This window comes from Erpetoichthys calabaricus, chromosome 11 (genome assembly GCF_900747795.2).
Source record: "Erpetoichthys calabaricus chromosome 11, fErpCal1.3, whole genome shotgun sequence".
NCBI lineage: Eukaryota > Metazoa > Chordata > Cladistia > Polypteriformes > Polypteridae > Erpetoichthys > Erpetoichthys calabaricus.
This window is the reverse complement of record NC_041404.2, coordinates 23,299,270-23,318,999: the sequence shown is the minus strand read 5'-3', so window position 1 is coordinate 23,318,999 and position 19,730 is coordinate 23,299,270. Positions and strand designations below refer to the sequence as shown.

The following is a 19,730-nucleotide window of genomic DNA, read 5'->3' as shown; positions in this document are numbered from 1 at the left end:
AATTGGCATTACAGTGAATACAATAATGGACAAAATTTTAATTTGAGTTCATCCATCCATTATCCAACCAGCTATATCCTAACTACAGGGTGACGGGGGTCTGAAAAAAGAAAATCTCTCCAGTTCAGTTAAATTTGATGGGTGCCAAGCATGGACAGCCTGCTTCAAATCATCCCATATATTTTCCATGATTTTCCAAGTCAGGGGACTGTGATGGCCATCCCAGAACATTGTACTTCTCCCTCTGTATGAATGCCTTTGTAGATTTCGAACTGTGTTTTGGGTCATTGTCTTGTTGGAATATCCAACCCCTGCATAACTTCGACTTTGTGACTGATACTTGAACGTTATCCTGAAGAATTTGTTGATATTGGGTTGAATTCATCCGACCCTCGACTTTAACAAGGGCCCCAGTCCCTGAACTAGCCACACAGCCCCACAGCATGATGGAACCTCCACCAAATTTGACAGTAGGTAGCAGGTGTTTTTTTTTGGAATGCTGTGTTCTTCTTCAGCCATGCAAAGCGCTTTTTGTTATGACCAAATAACTCAATTTGTGTCTCATCAGTCCAAAGTACTTTATTCCAAAATGAATCTGGCTTGTCTAAATGAGCATTTGCATACAACAAGTGACTCTGTTTGTGGCGTGAGTGCAGAAAGGGCTTCTTTCTCATCACCCTGCCATACAGATGTTCTTTGTGCAAATTGCACTGAATTGTAGAACGATGTACAGATACACCATCTGCAGCGAGATGTTTTTGCAGGTCTTTGGAGGTGATCTGTGGGTTGTCTGTAACCATTCTCACAATCCTGCACATATACCGCTCCTGTATTTTTCTTGGCCTGACAGACCTGCTGGGTTTAACAGCATCTGTGTCTGTGGCCTTTCATTTCCTGATTACATTCCTTATAGTTGAAACTGACAGTTTAAACCTCTGAGATAGCTTTTTGTAGCCTTCCCCTAAACCATGAGACTGAACAATCTTTGTTTTCAGATCTTTTGAGAGTTGCTTTGAGGATCCTATGCTGTCAGTCTTCACAGGAGAGTCAAAGGGAAGAACAACTTGCAATTGACCACCTTAAATACCTTTATACCTCATGATTGGACACACCTGTCTATGAAGTTCAAGGCGTAACGAGCTTATCCAACCAATTTGGTGTTGCAAGTAATCAGTATTGAGCAGTTACATGCATTCAAATCAGCAACATTACAAGGGGACCCAAATTTTTGCACAGCCAGTTTTTCACATTTGATTTAATTTCATACAACTACATACTGCTTCACTAAAAATCTTTGTTCGGAATATACCCCAGTACTCAGATGTTCCTAGGAAATGAAAGACATACCACTGTTATCTTTTTTGTTGAAAGTAGAGAGGGGTTCCCAAACTTTTCATATGACTGTATATGATAACTTGTGTCAACTTATTTATGCACATTACTATGAATTGAATCCTATGTGATTTCACACTCTATAGATTCTGATGTTTTCAGAAATAGCTAAAATACTGTAGACAAATATGTGTCAGTTTTAACAGGCTGCCCATGTAAGAAAGTTTCATTGTGCAACAAACATAGTTCATCAAACCAGCAATTGCATGAAAGAATAGCGACAACCCTCTCTATGTTTTGTAGACCTGTCAATCACAATGTCATTTACACTCCCGAGCAGTTGGGGTGCAGCCATAAGGTGTTTCCAGCTGCCAGAAAACAAAACCACAAAGAGCCAAGGATGCTACAGTATTCCATATTGTAAAATCTCACAAATCAGTCATGCTGAAGAGAATATGAACCTTCAATCAAAGGCTACAGCAAGCGCTCCCTTTGCTCAAGCCAGTTCTCCTAAAGCTTTGTGCACTCACTGCAAAAGCATTCTATAGGTCACACATGGATGAAAATCAGACATTTATAACCGCAAACAAAAAGCTACTGAGGAGCACCCATTCTTCAGGGCCATACCAAGTCATTAAATTAAGGTTGCACATTATGCCGATGTTTAGAATACAACTCAATGCATATAACAGCACGTTAACATTCAATAGTGACCACTGAAAACAAACAAAATACACCGAGTCTGCCCATGAGTGTTTACGTACTATTGAATGCACCGAACATTCCTTTGCATGCAATGTATTAAATGGACTGAGATGTCTAGAAGCGGAGCATCACAAATATTTACGATATATAAAATGACATTTCAAAAATCTCTAGTGATTTGACACTCAGTGTTATGTGCTTATTTGTAAAAATGGTTTTCCCCTGCCCTGATGATGAGATAAGGGAGGCATAACACAAGTGACGAAGGGCACAATGCGTGGGCATGACAACACACATGCACTTATTTCATTTCATGCTACACAAGTGTTCCGGTTTGGGCCTTTAAATATATGTGACTGGGAAAAGTACAAAGTGAGACACCTCGAAATGTTTACTATTTATAAAGAGGCCTTGCGATAGGTCTTGTATGGAAAAAAGACGTGTCAAGTAACTACAAGAGCTCGAAATATGGGTTTAAAGAATAAAGTCTAATGGATTAAATGCAATTTAATGGTTTACGTGACCGCATTAAATGTGCTAACAGGCGTTATCTTGATGATAAGTACGGATGAAAAATTTCTGTCTCTGTTTCTCTGCCAGCAAATGACTGATATGAATTGTTAGCGCTGGGAAACGAGCCATGTTAGCGTTGTAAAAGCCGCACCTTTCTTCAACGCTGCCTTTCTTACTAAGAGAATAAAAACTAAATCGCATTTGGTCCCAGTTGCTCTCTCAATTAGTCATCTTTAACATTACTTCGCACTGTCCTCCATAAAAAACCGCTATTTTATACGAACAGCAACACAGCCATTACCAAACACATACAGCAGCAGCCCCTGAGCGAAAAACTAAATCCGCTTCCGCAGCCCGTGTCCGCGTCTGCCAGCTCGTCGTCACCGCGTCCTGTTGGGAGCGCGCACGTTGGAGCGTTCCCGATGGGAATTGCCGCACTCTGGGAAAACCCAAAGCTGGCATACGAAATTCCACAGGAAAACACCAGAGTTTCCGCGCGTGCAGCATAACTGGGAGCACTGACTAGTACTTGTATAAAGCTTTTGGGTTTCCCCTTCGTAAGCAAGATCGATCCCTTTAAGAGCAACGCTGTCAATGTCTGCATATGGTACGGTTCTGGCGATTCTGCGCACTGATGCCGAACTTAAAGCTGACGCAATGCTGACATAGGGGGAGAAATACCGTGACCTTGCGCAGCATTGTTGGACGAATGGGACTTAATTATAAAGCGTGCACAAGTTAGATGTATGAAGTTACTGACACATACATATTTCTATAATTTAAATTCAGTCACGATTGTGAATTGTGCGTGCGATGGCGTAATACGTATGGCTGCTGTCTGTGTGGTGCTTGCACGCTCTCCCCATGTCTGTGTATCATTCAGGTACATTTTCATTTTGTTTTCTTCCCACTTGCCCTAAAGGTGTATGTTGGGTTGACTGGTGCTTTCAACTTGGCCCACATGTGAATGTGAGTGGGGCTGCGCCCTGCAAGGAACGGGCACCCTGTCCCGGTAATCCTTGCCCAATGTCTAGCATTGCCAGGATACGACTTAGAATTTGATTACGTGGGCCTGAAAATGCTGCAGGATGTTAAGCTTACAAATTCATTTTAGCCAGTTCTCACGCCATCATATGCACAGAGCCATTAACTGGAAGGCAACATAGAGAGGCTGGGGTCTTGACCCACCTTGTATCAAATGTTTGCATTTCAGAAACAAAGCTCTCCAGAACTCACCTGATACGTGAAGTAACTAGGGTTTGCGTGTGAGTTGGCCCTGCAGTCCTAGTTCCCGTATTAAGTGATCTTTATGTTTAGAATTCATCATTTACAGTTTTAATGAATCTCACTTCTGCATGCTCGATGCTGCATCGTACAGAGCATACGCCTTTCAGCACTTCTGATCAGTCAAACGTCTAGCAAATAAATTCATGCAAATGTAATTCCATATTTAAATTACGGCACAATGTTTTTTACTTTTAGTGGCTTATCTTGCGTCTCTGGTACACTATCCTGATGATCTTATACGTCTTTCAGTGTACAGACAGGTGCAGACAAAACTAGGAAGCTTCTATGCACATTGAGCTCTTTTATTTTTACATTTATTAGATACAGCTTATCAAAATATGTCTATATGTATTTTTATCGTGCAGACTTACATTCTAAATAAAATGATTTAAATCGATACCTTCAATTTTTCCTGACAATTTCCAAAGCCTAAAGGCCAGGTTGCGGAGTCTTCTTTTTTCCATCAGAGTCAGCACCCTTACAATGCAATGCAATACAATTTATTTTTGTATAGCCCAAAATCACACAAGATGTGCCACAATGGGCTTTAACAGGCCCTGCCTTTTGACAGCCCCCCAGCCTTGACTTTCTAAGAAGACAAAGAAAAACTCCCAAAAAAAAAAGCTAGTAGGGAAAAAAATGGAAGAAACCTTGGGAAAGGCAGTTCAAAAAGAGACCCCTTTCCAGGTAGGTGTTCAAAAAGAAGGGGGTCAGTACAATACAATACACAGAACAGAACACAAGTAATCCTCAATACAATACAATAATGCAATAGAAATATTACAAGTACAGAGCAGAATTTAACAGTAGATGATATCACATAATAAGATTCAGATTTGTTTAGAGTCCAGAAGACCTCAGCCATCAAGCTGCCTCCCCCTATTGGCCGTTCCACAGCTAAAAAAGGACCCCTCTACCCCACGATTCCTGCGATGACTTTACCTTAGGCAGGCAAAACAACTTGGCAGGTGGGCCGTGGCACCAAGTGCCACATTTGAGTACCGAGAAGAGAAACAGAATAGGTGAGGGTTAGTAACAAATTATAACGGATCATATTATTTATGTTTTAGTGCTGATGACTAACAACAGAGATGCAGTCTGTACAGTTAATCAGCAGCTCTAGTCAGGGTATGCTAAACTGAAGTAGTGCGTCTTCAGCCAGGATTTGAAAGCTGAGACTGAAGGGGCATCTCTTATAGTAGCAGGCAGACCATCTCACAGTTTAGGGGCCCTGGTACTGTCAAGTGTTTTAATAAGCAGGACTACACACCAGCCCTGACACTTGTATGTTTGGTACTGGCTGGCATACTAATAAAAGCACAGATACCACAACCACAAAGGTATTTTGGTATGAAATTAATTATTTTACAAAACCAGCGACACCCACAGTAAACTGGATAGAAGTGGCAGTGACAGGTTGTGAAGGGGATGCCATGTAATTTGAGCTTTAAAACACAAGCAAGAAATGCATACAAACACCGGAGTGACACAGAGTGCCAATACGTCTACTGGGTGGATGTGCGTTATAAGGACATCAGAACACAGAAACCGTGACTGTGCTTCTGTCTGCTACACATTTGGATCTCGGTCCAATCCCCCACATAACAAATATTGAAGGTCATTTAAAATCTTTCAACAGATGATTTTCATTTTGTCAATGAAGTATTGAGCAAAGTGCAGAAGGCCTTACCAACGACACATACACCTTCACACACCGTACGTCCCAACACAATTTCTTTCTTGCTTCTCTTTAAAACATGTTGGTTTGGCTAGAGAGCTTTAGTCACAGCTCCGTTCTGTTCATTTCCTTCGGAATCAAAGAATAATGTTAAGCTGATGTCCTATTCTTATTTACTGTGCAATACTAACCACTTTAGATCGTCCTTTGCACATCTGCCTGCTGCATTTTCTCAACATGCTTTGAATAGCAGACACTCCGAAATTACATTATAAAAATAACAGCATTAGGATTGGATTTTTAATCCGATTCTGTCTAAAGAAGACAGAATTTTTAATAATGTTTTTTTTTCTCATATTCAAAGCAATAATATGTGTTGCACATTGCCTGATAACAATTTCCAGCATGACAGTAAAAATGTCGATCCCGTACCCGCTTTCATGTTGAGTCTCAGGCCTGACTCACACCTCTAACACATATCTTCATTCACCAATTGAAATATTAGATGAAGATGAGCCTCATAATTTACAAGACTTTCAATCTGTTACAAACCTGCCATATTGCTTTTGGAGGCTACAGTTAGAAACTCAGCATCAGCTAAAACTGGGGTCAGAAGCACAAGATCTTATGGACTTCACAATCCTGTAGTGAATTTAGGAATTGGATCTTCAGGTTAGAAAAGTGTAAACTGGTTGTGGTCTTGACGATGTTAGCAACCAGCCCCCATTATTGAATACAGCCGTCATAGAAGGGCTACAGTACATAACAGATAGGCAAACAGTAGATGGCACTTGTGAGGTTAGTCTTGCCAATCTTGCAAAGAAAGAGCGATTTGGTAAGGGTCTTAAACAAAAGTACCTTGGGCCCCCATTGCAGTCCTTATAGTGTCATCATACAGCTTAAGTAGTGACACGTTTTCATTTTGCTTCCCTCTTATCCATACAGTTTCTCAATAAAGCCCTCTGCAGCAGCAAAGGGCCCAAAGAAAAACTAATACTAAATATGATGCCAATCAGTCACACACGCCACATTCCTTTCACACAGGGTCAATTTAGAGTCAGTCTTCTACCTGAAGAGCTGACTTTGGACTGCTTGTGGACAATGGAGTAAAAGAAGAAAACCCACACGAAGGCAAACAGACTATAAAAAACTCATATTTTCTAGAAGGTGGCTCAGTTAGAAACTGAACCAAGGTATTCATGAATAAAGATGGCAATAGTATGCTGCCTTTGCTTTTCCAATATCGTAAGACAACTCCTGGTCCAGGCACTGGTCATGTCACATCTGGGCTACTGTACTGTAATTCTCTGTGGGCAGGAGTACTGGCATATGTCACTAGCAGGTGATTCAGACTAGCAGCAGTGTGTCTGGGGTTCAACCAGCCAAGGTGGGCAAACGTCCCTCCTCTTTCCAGATCACTGCAATGGCTCCAAGTAGCAGCACGCATTAAGTGCAAACCATTAAGGTGTGCCTACAGAGTAGTCAAAGGGTCAGAACCCTTATACATGGTGGTCCTATTCTCCTTGTTGACCACTATGGCCTGCCGATGAATGACGCCTGGTGATTCTGTCTCTGCATGGCATCAGATCTCAGTTCAGACTGTTTCATGTGTAGCTCCTAGCTGGTGGAAGGAGCTGCAAACCTCCATTCGAAATTCCCACTCCCTCAGTGAGTTTAAGAAGCCTTTGAAGAAGTCAATTTGGCCTGCAACACTTGTTCACAAACAGTCAATAGGACGCTTTGGATAAAAGCGCCTGCTAGGCAAATAAATACAATATGTAGAGATCTTGTTAAACAAACTAATAATTCAATAAATAAAACGGAATGGAAGTCTTTAAAAGATGAACTATTAAACTATCAGACTTAACTTGGTGCCGTACGGAACTGACTTACAGCTTTCTTCAGTAACAGAATATTAGAAACGGTCATGCATTCGTTCGTTTTACTTATTTGTTTTTTTCACCTTGTTCTATATATTATACTGAGCTTTAATCACCTCTGACACTTGCTCTCTATGCAGACTGTCAATATCCCGAGGACACGTCTATAGCAGTTTTTAAAATTAACTTATGAAAAGAGAGATGCATCGCAAAAAATGCAGCAGCTTTCGAAAGGATCTTCTGATCACCACAGCAACTGGAGAAAAGTAGGTAGGTCACAGCGCCCTCTAATGGTGGAAATTATAACGTTGCATTTCCTGGAAAAGGCCGCTTTACAATACTGCTCCCTTTTAGAGAAACACAAAACTTAAAGCCGCATGATTGCCAAAGTTTTCTTTGGAGCTTTGTTCATATCTCTGACGAGGGCTCATTTGAAATGCTGCATTTCCAGTCAGCCCTAACTTTAGCCGTGCGCTATGAAGTGAGGTCAGGTGGGTTTGGCGGCCCAGATTTAAAGTCCGTGGTGCTACTGGATGGTAAACAACCGAGTAAAATAAATCATGTGATTTACTCGAGGCGCGCATGCTCTTCACTGCAAACTCAATTTAGAATTTTGAGGCAATACATAAAGCATTCCTAAAGGCTGGGAAGTTTCTTGTCAGAGCCGGACGTTTATGTAACACGATTTAAGTAGCAATAAGAGGCAGTTCCAGTTTACCACTAATGTTGTGTGAGCCTGAATATTTGACAATACATTTAACCACTATTATGATGCAGCACCAGCGCCTTTTAAATATTCATTTAACTGTGTGCAAATCTAATTGACATTTTAATGAAAAAATATATGCTCCAAAATCTTGAGATATACTTAGCCATCACTATGATGCAGCCCCGAAATTAAGGCTTTACACCTTATTAAATTCAAATATAAAATTTGTTTGGCCAAAAGTGGAACAATATTTGAAATTCCGCCATTTTGCAAGCTTACATGCCCACTGAAAGCTACATAATCAACCAAATGCAATGCGTTTTTAGCACGTCTACCTACTCATTGTAACCACAGTTGTTCTCACCTCTGAGCTGGCACCTCTTTCTAACAAACGCGGAGTTTTGTTTTACAGTGCGCCAACAGGTACGATGAGGTGTCCTGTCACAAGTCTTTACAACCACTTGACAAAGCCAGATGAAAGGTGATTTATTAAGAGCATGAGTTACCCAATATGGCTGGAGAGGAAATATAATAATAATAATAATAATTAATTACATTCATGTAGTGATTTTCTAATCTGCCCAAACTGCTTCAGGGTGTCCAACTCCAATCCCGGAGGGTCGCAGAGGCTGCTGCTTTATCTGTTAGTGGCCAATTTCTGTTGTTAAATTGATTTCTTTTCTCTTTATTTTGATTGCTTTGTTTTTTAATACTCTGTCCTCTGAATTGCTTCTTTTTTTCCTTAAATGGCAGCCAAAAAAAAAAAATTAAAGTGAGCCAACAGACGAGCAAATACGTTGGGCCCTCAAATCCCAACCAAGTTCACTCCAACTAGTTTCTTAATTACATGCGGGGCCGGATTTATATGAAAAGAGGCCCTAGGCTATTCCACTTATGAGGCCCTTTCACCTTCCATTTTTAAGTTTGTAAATTACATGAGAGATAATAAAATTTTGCTAACAATTTGAATGTAGGCCCCTCTTGATCTTGAGGCCCTAGGCTGAAGCCTAGTTAGCCTATAGGAAAATCCGGCCCTGATTACATGACTATTCTTGTTGTTAACTAATGCTGTTATTTCATTCCATGGCTTGCTGCTGTTCTCATTCTGCCACAGCAAACATTATCATAAAACTGTGTATTTTCTTTTATTTGTTCTGGGTTTTCCAGTAGTATTTGCATTTTTAAATTGTATTCTGGCTTATTGCCTTATTCCAATTCAAAGATGTGTATCTTGTATTTACTTTGACTGAATGTTTTATGTGGTATTATTTGTATCCAAAGTTGTATATATCCTGATGTTCATTCTGAATTGCTGTGAAGTGCTTTGAGCATGGGGAATGAGCTATATAAATAATATCTATTATTATTATTATTATTATTATTATTATTATGATTATTTTAAATATCAGAGTATGATTGGTATTGTTTGTGCAGTTGTGCATTTTTGTACAGTTAAATTCAACCTCTTTCAGTCTGTCACCTTCACCTTCCTTTATTTTCAGACATTGTATGATGGACACAGGTTAACTGGTTATAATACAGTACAATTTATTTTTGTATAGCCCAAAATCACACAGGAAGTGCCGCAATGGGCTTTAACAGGCCCTTCCTCTTGACAGCCCCCCAGCGTTGACTCTCTAAGAAGACAAGAAAAAACTCCCAAACAAAAAAAAACCCTTGTAGGGAAAAAATGGAAGAAACCTTGGGAAAGGCGGTTCAAAGAGAGACCCCTTTCCAGGTAGGTTGGGTGTGCAATGGGTGTCAAAAAGAAGGGGGTCCATACAATACAGTATGTTTTGTATCTCACTTTTGTTTGGCAGCTAATTAAGGAAAAAGAAAACAATGAGGTCAATTAATGCAACAAGAAGTCAATTAGCAGCAAAAACTGGTCACTAATTGGGAAAAAGTTTAGAACATAAATCTGTAGCCACTGCAGCCCCCCAGGGTCGGAGTTGGAGACCCCTGCTTTACGCTGACAGTAGGGAATCCCTTGAAGCACCAGCAGTTTGTATCATCCACACGGATGATGATGATGCAACAGCAGCCATGTTTGCACTATTATAACACACTACACTTTATCTATTAGGTGGTGAAGGGGTGAGAGAGACAGTTAGCCAGTTAGAAATGGGGGGGGGGGAATTAGGGGGCCAAACTAGACAAGGCCATGATAGGCATCTGGGTACACCCTACTCTTTTCAAAAGATGCCTGGAGATCTTTTATGACCACAGAGAGTCTGGACGATGCCATGTTTGCAGCACAGTGCCCCTGTCAATCCACACACAGATCACAGGGTAAGTGCCCCCCTGCTGGCCTCACCAAGATCTCTTCCGACAGCAACCCAGGTTTTCCTGGTTGGCATCCCATCTAAATCCTGGCCTGTCCCAAACATGTCTTAGCTTCAGGTGGATGACCCCTTCTGAACTGCTGGGTGTACATCTGGAGCAAAAATCATCTGAATCCCTACTAATAAATCGAGTTATCATCCATAGACAAGAAATACAAGTTGCAGGCTAAATATAATAAAGTCACGCCAGCGGGCACTAAAGCTCAGCTTAAGGAAACAAGCTCCTTTTCAATCACTGTTGGTGACAATCTCATCAGACCTTCCTCTTCTTCTTCTTGTCATTTCTGATTCCTTCCTTTCTTATTCTGTCCACATGAATCACATTAAGAAGTGTTCTTACTTCCACCCCCGTAACATATCCTGTGTTTGCTCAGTCCTCTCCTTTTGAAAAAAACTTGCATTCATTACATTCTGTATTGACTACTGGAACTCCCAACTGGCAGATGTCCATTCTAAACTTTTATCACAGCTCCAGTTGATTCAAAACTCTTCTGCAAGAGCCAACCCGCACCTAACCGCCATCCTACTGCACCTTCACTGGCTTACCTGCACCTTATAGGAATGAATATAAAATTCTGTTACTAACCTGCAAAGCTTTAAATCATCAGACTGCATCAGTACCCTCCTCCATCACGGTGTGTCCAGCTCTCCCACCAAGGTCCGCTGATTCTGGCAATCTCGTTCTGCTCCAAACTAACCTGTGCTCTGTGGGTGACCAGACTCTGGAACGACCCCCTAAATTATTAAGATCAGCCGACCCCATTCATTCTTTTCAAAAACAACTTAAAACTGGTTTACTCAGGAAGGCATTTCATTTATCCTGACGTTCCGACCCTTCTTTGAGTGTAGCCATTTTGTCCAGGTGCTCAGAATGATCGGTGTTTGTGTCACTAATGGTGTTATTTGTTCAGCGTTTTCCTGTAGTGTTTGTATTTTTAAATATTATTCTGGTTTATTGCCTTTTATTCCATTTCAAAGACGTGTATCTTGTATTTACTTTAACTGAGTGTTTCATATGGATATTATTGCATCCAAAATTGTATATACCCTGTTGTTTATTCTGAATTTCTGTGAAGTGCTTTGAGCATGGGGAATGCGCTTTATAAATAACATGTATTATTATTAGTTATTATTATTTTAAAAATAGGGGTATGATTGGGATTGTTTGTGCAGTTGTGCATTTTTGTGCAGTTAAATTCAATCTCATTCAGTCGGTCATGGGCTGCAGAATGCTTATCCTAAGCGCACCGTCCTCCAGTATTACCTAGCCTCTGGTTATATGTTCTAAAATGAGCAAATAATTATATTTTATTCTCTTAGCTTTTCACAGGATGGATAAGTTTTTTATTAGGCGATTTGCTGATTTGACACAAAGTATTCATGTTACTAGCTTCCATTAACTAATATTTAGAGTCACGTATAGTCTGTCTGAAGTACAGTACGCAAAAAAAAAAAGCCGCGACTCATGGTATTTGTTGAAAAACATTGATCGCGCCACACTCAAATCCACGCACGCGCACTGCTAGCAATTCACTTCGGTCTGCGGACTTCCCCTTCTCACAGCTAGGCAGCTTGCAAGCACAACGGTATGATTTCTCAGAAATCATGCTGCCTGGCTTCGGGCGCATCAGCCAATAGAAAACAGGCGCTGCATATCATGCATATTAGCCCACACCTGCGTGCTGTATGGCGAATGATATCAGTGGGAAATCCCTTCTCTGTTTATAAAGAGGCTTGAGCACCATCAAAACAGTCAGAAGTGTTAAGGAAGAGACAAGGATACTTGCTAAACTGAAGAAGAATCACTTGAACAGAAAGTGGATTAACTTGACTTCGGGCAACTTTGCCGACAGACATACAGTACAGTAGTAAGTTGCACGGTTCTTTGCAATCGTGGAAACTCCTGATCTGTCAAATATTTTCGGGACTGTGATTTTTTTTTTACTTAAAAAAACAGTCTAAATTGCAAGTACGTTTATGTGTTGCGCGTTTAGAACTTTTAAACTGCTTTGCTTGCTTTTTTTCGTTAATTTGTAAATACATGTGCGCTGCACTACAGATCTGCAGTTCAGAACTAGGAAGTCAGTGTGCAGAGAAGCGTTGCGTTTTCCTACGCTGTTATTGTAGTTAAAGCAGAAAGACTGCCAACTTTATAGACCTATCAGGATGAGATATTGGGACAGCTAAACAAACGAGCTCGAGGGACTAAACGGTCTGCTCCCGTCTATCAAATTTATTTGATAATGCTTTGATGCTTGAATTGTATTAAAGAATTCTATAACAATGCACATTGAGTGAATACTCTCAATCGATCCCCTATAAATGACGGTGGTTATGATCTGTCCAGGACTGGTGCCTGCTTTGAGCCCTAAGCTACATTCAGCATAGGCTTCGGCACATGCACCATCCTGGATTGGGATAAGTGGATTCAGGAGATGGACGGAAGGTTTTATTACTGATGATACTTGCACATACATTGGTATAGTATATAGACATTATGGAACGGGATTGCTCCTGTGGAAGGTTAAAGTTAATCATTCCCACGCGAACAAGTAAACACAATGTTAGTGTGCGTGGGTGCTGATTTATTATTATTTTTTTTTTTACTAAGTGTCGTACTGTTACAGGCCTATACGTGGTGCACAATACAAACGGCGCGCCCTCGCCGTGCAGTTGCTCAGGCTCGGCTATTGCTGTGCCTGCCCGCAAGCGGCCGCTCTCCTTGGTCCTGCTAAATATGACTGCATGGGTTACTTACGCCTTGCACCGTCTCGGCTTTCTTGCTTGGCACAGTTGCGGCGGATATTTCAGCTAACAGGAAACGCGGATAAAAAAGCGCGTATGAAGGTCGCAGACCGCCCCACGCAGCATCCTTGGGTGGGAGGAGTGACGTCTCCGCCCTACTTCCGCACAGCAAGCGACTGAGCAGCTCAGGATGCTGTAGCCGGAAGACGTCTTTTTGGCGCTAAAATTTTTCATTTCTTCAAGTCGAGTTTTGAATCTGTGTCGTGTGCATCGCGTGCTTCTTAAATATAAATACTTGTGTAAAAATAAGGAGTCAAAATAGCAATATGTCCCACTGTAGATACCACATTTTATTACAGTGCAACATGTAGTTTTGCAAAGGAGACCGTGGGAGATTTGCAGTTGTAGTTGATTCAACAGTAAATCTTAGGCTGACCTGCTTTAAATGAGTTGTTGACAGTCCGTAATTCTGTCTGAGCCGCCTTGGAAGCAGCCATTGATGAGTCAGCCTCAGGGCTCATTCACAAACGCAGTCTTCCTGGACCTTTTTAAAGTTGCCACTTAGCTAAAAGTGCAAATCTTTGAGATGTAGTGGAAAACCGCTAAGCCTGGGAGAAATCCAAATGGATATTTAGGGGAATGGATGTGTTTGCTTGTCTCCAACTATCAGTGGATCTCTGATCAAAGCTGGAAGGTGGAAGTGCTAAATACTGCAGCACCATGCCACCCTCAACTGCATTTCAGCTCATCTCAAATGTTTTGGGATTAATCTTCTCTTTTCCATTTTTTGCACAGTCGACATGCCTGTTTCCAGAATGCGAATGAGACCCTGGCTGGAAATGAAAATTGATTCCAATGAAATTCCTGGACTAGTCTGGATCAACAGAGTAAGACACCACCTTCATCTTGTTTGTTAACCTTTTTCTTGCTTGAACTTGAAATCCACTACTTACAAATCTTCCAATATGACAAACATAATGATATAATTTAACTTCTATATATTCTAAATTTAACAGCATAGTTTGAGGTGGATTTCATACGTTAATCATGTGATGAACTTGCATTTTTGTTCTTCAGTGTGTTAGAATGTTCCTTCATTTTCTTTTGCAAGGATAAAAAGATTTTCCAGATTCCATGGAAACATGCAGCCAGACATGGATGGACTATGGACAAAGATGCTTGTCTCTTCAGACAGTGGGCCATTCACACAGGTACTGTATATGTGCATTTGTATCGACTAGGAATATTGTGACAGCCCAGGTGTTGTCTCACTAAATGAGTCAGTTACAGTTAAAGTTCATTTCTTGTTTGTACAATTTGCTGTGTTTCAGGTGATTTAGTTGATATGTATTTAAGTAGCTGCAGAAAACTGTCATTGTTGTGTAACACAAATATGCAACAATATGTATTTTTTATTACAGGCAAATACAAACCTGGAAACAGTTCGCCCGATCCAAAAACGTGGAAAGCCAATTTCCGTTGTGCAATGAACTCTCTTCCTGATATTGAAGAAGTTAAAGATAAAAGCATCAACAAAGGCTCAAGTGCAATCCGAGTTTACAGAATGCTGCCTCCTGTAAAAAAAACACAGAGGAAAGGTATGTACTGGAAAAAAAAATAACAGCTATAACATTACAGGGCTTTTTCAATAAAAACAATCAGTATTTCATAACTTATGGAAAGAACATGTAAATTATAGGGCTCAGTGTCCAGGATTACATTTTTTCTCCAAAATTCCCAAGTAAATGCCTGATCTGTATGAAGAGTTTTGTTAGCATTGTAATTATAATTTCATTTGATAATTTCTCAACTTCTGTGGTGGGTTGGCACCCTGCCCAGAATTGGTTCCTGCCTTGTGCCCTGTGTTGGCTGGGATTGGCTCCAGCAGACCCCCGTGACCCTGTGTTAGGATTCAGCGGGTTGGGAAATGGATGGATGGATTTCTCAACTTGTGCTTTAAAATGTCTTTACAGATAAAAAGTCACGACAAAAGGACAACAAAACCAAGCAGAATATCAAGGTATATTTGAGATATTTTTATTTTAAGAAATGATACAGCATGTTGGCTAAGTTGTGCTGTCTGTAACACGTTAGACGTGAATCAATAAAGAGTAAGATTATAGACACAAACCATACAAGTACTTAATATTAGAGATGTTGACTTATTTTTCTAAGCCAGCAAGTACCTTATAAATGCTGAGCTGATTATTTTGTCTCTGCATGATAATTCTGTGTAGACGTGTCTGTAAAAGACTTAATAGTGACTGGCTGTGAAAAATATTGTTTCATTGTGTAGCAGCAGACAACAAATAACTAATTTTACAGAACATAAGGATTAGTTTCTTCAGTAATTTTGATTACTTCAAATTTTAGATTATTATTATTATTATTATTACAGAGCCAATTATGCTGTTACATTTATGCTCTGTCCCCATATGACTCTGAACTTGATTATACAGCTTCAGGAAATGCATGTATTGTTTTTATTAGCGTATCCTAAACATATCTGTCTTCTGTAGATGAGCATATCTTTGATTAGTCTGAAAGTTAGGTTGTGTCATACCGAACTGTAGTAAAGCATGCTCCTGCTCGCCTCCACCTTCTCTGTAGAGAATGAAGTGCAGTAGAAATCCTGTGATCAAAGACTCTGAAAATATTTTGAGAACTGAGGTATCAACATTTTTTTTTTCTCTTATCACTTTCTAGGAGAATGACATTAAAACAGAAGATGAATCTTCAGACATTACGGACGTGTATCTTCCTGACGATCACAGCGGATACACAGCCCATCAAGGAACATCACTACAAGACAGTGAAACTGACAGTTCGCAATGCAGCTTAGGTACGAAAGGTGGGGGTGAGGTGGCATGAAGCTAAACATTTCATAGGGACGTCATAATGCTTGATGCATGGCACAGTCTCAGAAAAATGGGGTTTTATTTTCTGCACATTTCTCTTCAGCCTTGGACAATTAAAGAAGCTGTTCCCAGTTTCCTTCTATCATTGGAGTTCAAAAATGATTTTATTCCAAATGAAATGTTCGTCTAACCTGATCGTTCCTAATAGTTCAGCTTTGCATGAGGTGGCATATATGGGGACTTTAAAAGAACAAATGAGTCATGCAGACAGGCAGATAAAACTATTCTCCAATCTTCATATATGCGTTTCTACAGAATGTATAACATAAATAAATATGAGGGACAGAGAAGTGGTTTTGAAAACATGTCTTATTCAGCTGCGGCTCTTTATGAGTTAGTCATAGGTTCGATCTGCCTAACTGATAGCTTGTTCGAGTCATCCCCAGGTGTCCTCTCGGCCTCTTTTAGCTATATGATGCTTAAAACTCTCACTCCTCGCCCATTCTTCTTCATTCATTTTTCTGCACTATTAAGCTTTGTCATATTGCTTGTCTGCAGATTCTTTGTACTCCAATGTCTGGCATATTTAGAACATTAGTTCCCCACTTTCATTGAAGCAAACACATTTTTGTATATTTTATTTCAAGTCAGTATGTGTTTAATATTCTCTGCTATTTTTTTCCTAATGGAAATATATGTATTTATTTATCTTACAGTAGATCTCAACAATATTACTGAACACACTGAATGGACAAACACAGTTGAAGTGTCTGTTGCTGACAGCACCAATGACATGTTCTCATTCCAGGTGTCACCGTTGCATTCACCAGGTAAACAATATCTCATCACTATATAAATTTATCAGTATTTGTAGTGTACTCTAAGACAAAGTCAGATGTTTATGGGGCAAAATATTTTTAGAAATGTTGTGCAGTGGGTAGTGCTGCTGCCTTGCAGTTAGGAGACCAGAGTTCACTTCCCAGGTCCTCCCTGCGTGGAGTTTGCATGTTCTCCCTGTGTCTGTGTTAGGTTAGGTGGATTGGTGATTCTAAATTGGCCCTAGTGTGTGCTTGGTGGGTGTGTGTGTCCTGCGGTGGGTTGGCACCCTGCCCGGGATTGGTTCCTGCCTTGCACCCTGTGTTGGTTGGGATTGGCTCCGGCAGACCCCCGTGACCCTGTGTTAGGATATAGCTGGTTGGAAAATGGATGGATGGAATGTTGCGATGGTTCTTTATTAAGAACCCATTTTGACGATACATATATCAGGAAAGGGGGCACAGTAGGCAGTGTTTAGAGGTGCTACCTCCCAGATCCAACAACCAGAGTCTGTAACATGCTCTGTTAGGTGTTTGGGTGGATTATGCATGTCCCCCCCCTAGATCTGTCTGGGGGCTTTGTGTTGGAACTCAGAACTTCCCCCCACATCCCAAAGACTTTCACATTAGCCTGACTGAATGTGTTCAGACTGACCCATTCTGGGCGTGTGGATGAGCCTTGTGATAGACTGGCACTTAGTCCTGCCTTGTCCTTCATGTTGTCTGGACAGGCTCAGGCACCCTGCCAACTGTGTGTCATGTTAGACAGGTTTGAGAAAGTATTTGTATCAATAAAACATGACGCAGTGCTACTATTGGACATAATTATGCAAATAAGACATTACACTTTTATTATGCATTAAATACGAAAAGAAAAAGTAAAGCCTTAGTAAGGATGCTTCTTCTCCAAGATGCTTTATTGCTTTAAAAAGAACACTTGAATAGTTTTAGGACGGTTGCATGGCTATATGAACCTTGTACAAACGGATGTGGGTTTTATATGATCCTGCAATAAATCTCCATGTTATTTAGCTGTTGATATAAGAATGTACTTCTCAGATCCAATGTTGAGAATGTCATTTTGACTTATAGTCATTTTATCTTTCTGCATTGTTCTTTTTTTTTTCAAATTTAGATGATGATGATGATGGCAACTTTGATGAAGTTATTCAGGTGAATATCAGTTTTTTTTATATATTTGGTATTTCTTTTTCATAGTATGATATGTTTTGGGGAATTATTACACAAATGTTGTCTGATTTATTATACACAGCATTACGACTGTTTGCCCATATCTGTACCTGTGTAGGTGTGTTTTTATGCATCTCTCTATAGATAGATAGATATACGTATACACACATGCACCAGACAGCTGTACAAGCAAAACATGCGCACGTACACTTGGTACATGTCTTAGTGGACTGGGGATTTAACATATCAGATTAACAGGACAGCAAGTTTCATTTCCATTTTTTTGATCTTTCAGATTGCACAAGCATTGGAACAAGACCATACACAGTGGCGACCGAGCAGTATTAATGGCAGAGGCTTCCTGAGCAATTCAATAGGCATGTCAATAGAACCAAATGATATCGATGTAATCGGGAATGATCTTCAAGGTAAATGGTTGTCTGTAACTAAAAACATCAGCCATGATTACGATTAGCCTGTATTAGCGGTCAAAAAAAAATGAAAATGAACTTGCTGTTTTTAACCTAATGAACGTTTGCCTAGATAATAAAGTAGTACAAAACAATGCAGTAAATGCCTGGTTATGTTAACATTAGTCAAAGCACAGTTTTTTTTTATATATGTCTATGGGATAATGATGATGATGATGATTCAAACTAATTTCTTATTTTTACAATTACAGGTGACTTTGAATTTAGATTTTACTCAGAATTGAGGACTGGATCGGACCCTTCATGGCCATTACACACACACAGTTTAGCATCCCTCCTTTGTCTGCACTAACGTTGACTCCTACTGTACTCCCGGCCCTTGTAAATATTATTCATTTATATCCTGAACCATTGAAGAACATTTCTGGACCACAAAATAAAGTGTACAACTCATTATGTTACACATTTCTGCTTTCATAAATTCCTGAACTTGTTTGGGGTTACTTCAGATATCAAGATTTGTGTTTTCACATTATGTTATAATTATAAAGGAATTCTGGTCATTGTGTAAGAATCTATCATGTACACTTATGTGAAAGTTAAGCAAGGTTTTAACCCCGCTTTAGCAAAAATTACAGTGAGCTGCACTTTACTTTTAAAAAAAGAATTCCTGTTGCGTTAGGGCAGACAGTTACATTTATTAAAAGTTTATGCAAATATAATGTATCATCCACTGAAATCTGTTTGTCTTTATCTGTTTTGCAGACAATTGTTAAGTCAATACATGTAAAAGGATAGGATGTTGGTGGTTGATGTATTTATTTTATACCATGAAATGTGACTGGACTGCTAAGTTATATACCATGGTATACTTTAGGAGGTTTTGGTGTGAAGGTCCTCAGCTCTAAATATTTTAATGTGAATTGTATATAATTGTATATAAATTGTAAATATACAGCATAGTTTTGTTTAAAAAAATAAAAAATGTTTCATCATCTGTCTTAGTGCTTTTATTCCCTGAAATGTGTAATTGCATTTCCCAGCAATTCTCTCTCTGCAGTTTGCTTCTGTTAGTCTTCGTCCTTTCTTCAAAGAAAAGCTTTTCACAGCACATATTGACCCAAATTGTGTCCACCCATTTTCTGCCATGTCAATTCCAACTGTCCTAGCTTATACCAACAGTGTATAACATGGGCAAGACAAAGGTCCCGACAGCACATCCATCCATCACATGCCACTTT

The 19,730-nt window shown here is 39.9% G+C and overlaps 1 protein-coding gene across 3 annotated transcripts; it reads left to right on the top strand.

Annotated features, from left to right (window-relative positions):
- Positions 1–12,159: 12,159 nt before the first annotated feature.
- Positions 12,160–19,486, top strand: irf1b (interferon regulatory factor 1b). Of its 3 annotated transcripts, none has more exons than XM_028812805.2 (10): positions 12,163–12,317; positions 13,990–14,081; positions 14,306–14,405; positions 14,616–14,792; positions 15,168–15,214; positions 15,901–16,036; positions 16,772–16,882; positions 18,003–18,040; positions 18,354–18,486; positions 18,741–19,486. In XM_028812805.2, exons 2-10 carry the CDS (start codon positions 13,995–13,997, stop codon positions 18,839–18,841), a joined length of 930 nt encoding a protein of 309 aa, XP_028668638.1. In that variant the 5' UTR covers positions 12,163–12,317; positions 13,990–13,994; the 3' UTR covers positions 18,842–19,486. The 3 variants fall into 3 exon arrangements, with proteins under 3 accessions (XP_028668639.1, XP_028668638.1, XP_028668636.1); XM_028812803.2 differs by having other exon boundaries at positions 12,164–12,317; positions 16,769–16,882; XM_028812806.2 differs by lacking the exon at positions 18,354–18,486 and having other exon boundaries at positions 12,160–12,317; positions 16,769–16,882.
- The last annotated feature ends 244 nt before the right edge of the window (positions 19,487–19,730 follow it).

Coding starts and splice junctions, on each gene's coding strand:
- irf1b (XM_028812803.2), top strand. CDS start 13,995: ATGCCTGTTTCCAGAATGCGAATGAGACCCTGGCTGGAAATGAAAATT. Junction 16,883..18,002: donor GTCACCGTTGCATTCACCAG/GTAAACAATATC, acceptor TTTCAAATTTAG/ATGATGATGATGATGGCAAC. Junction 18,487..18,740: donor AATCGGGAATGATCTTCAAG/GTAAATGGTTGT, acceptor TTACAATTACAG/GTGACTTTGAATTTAGATTT.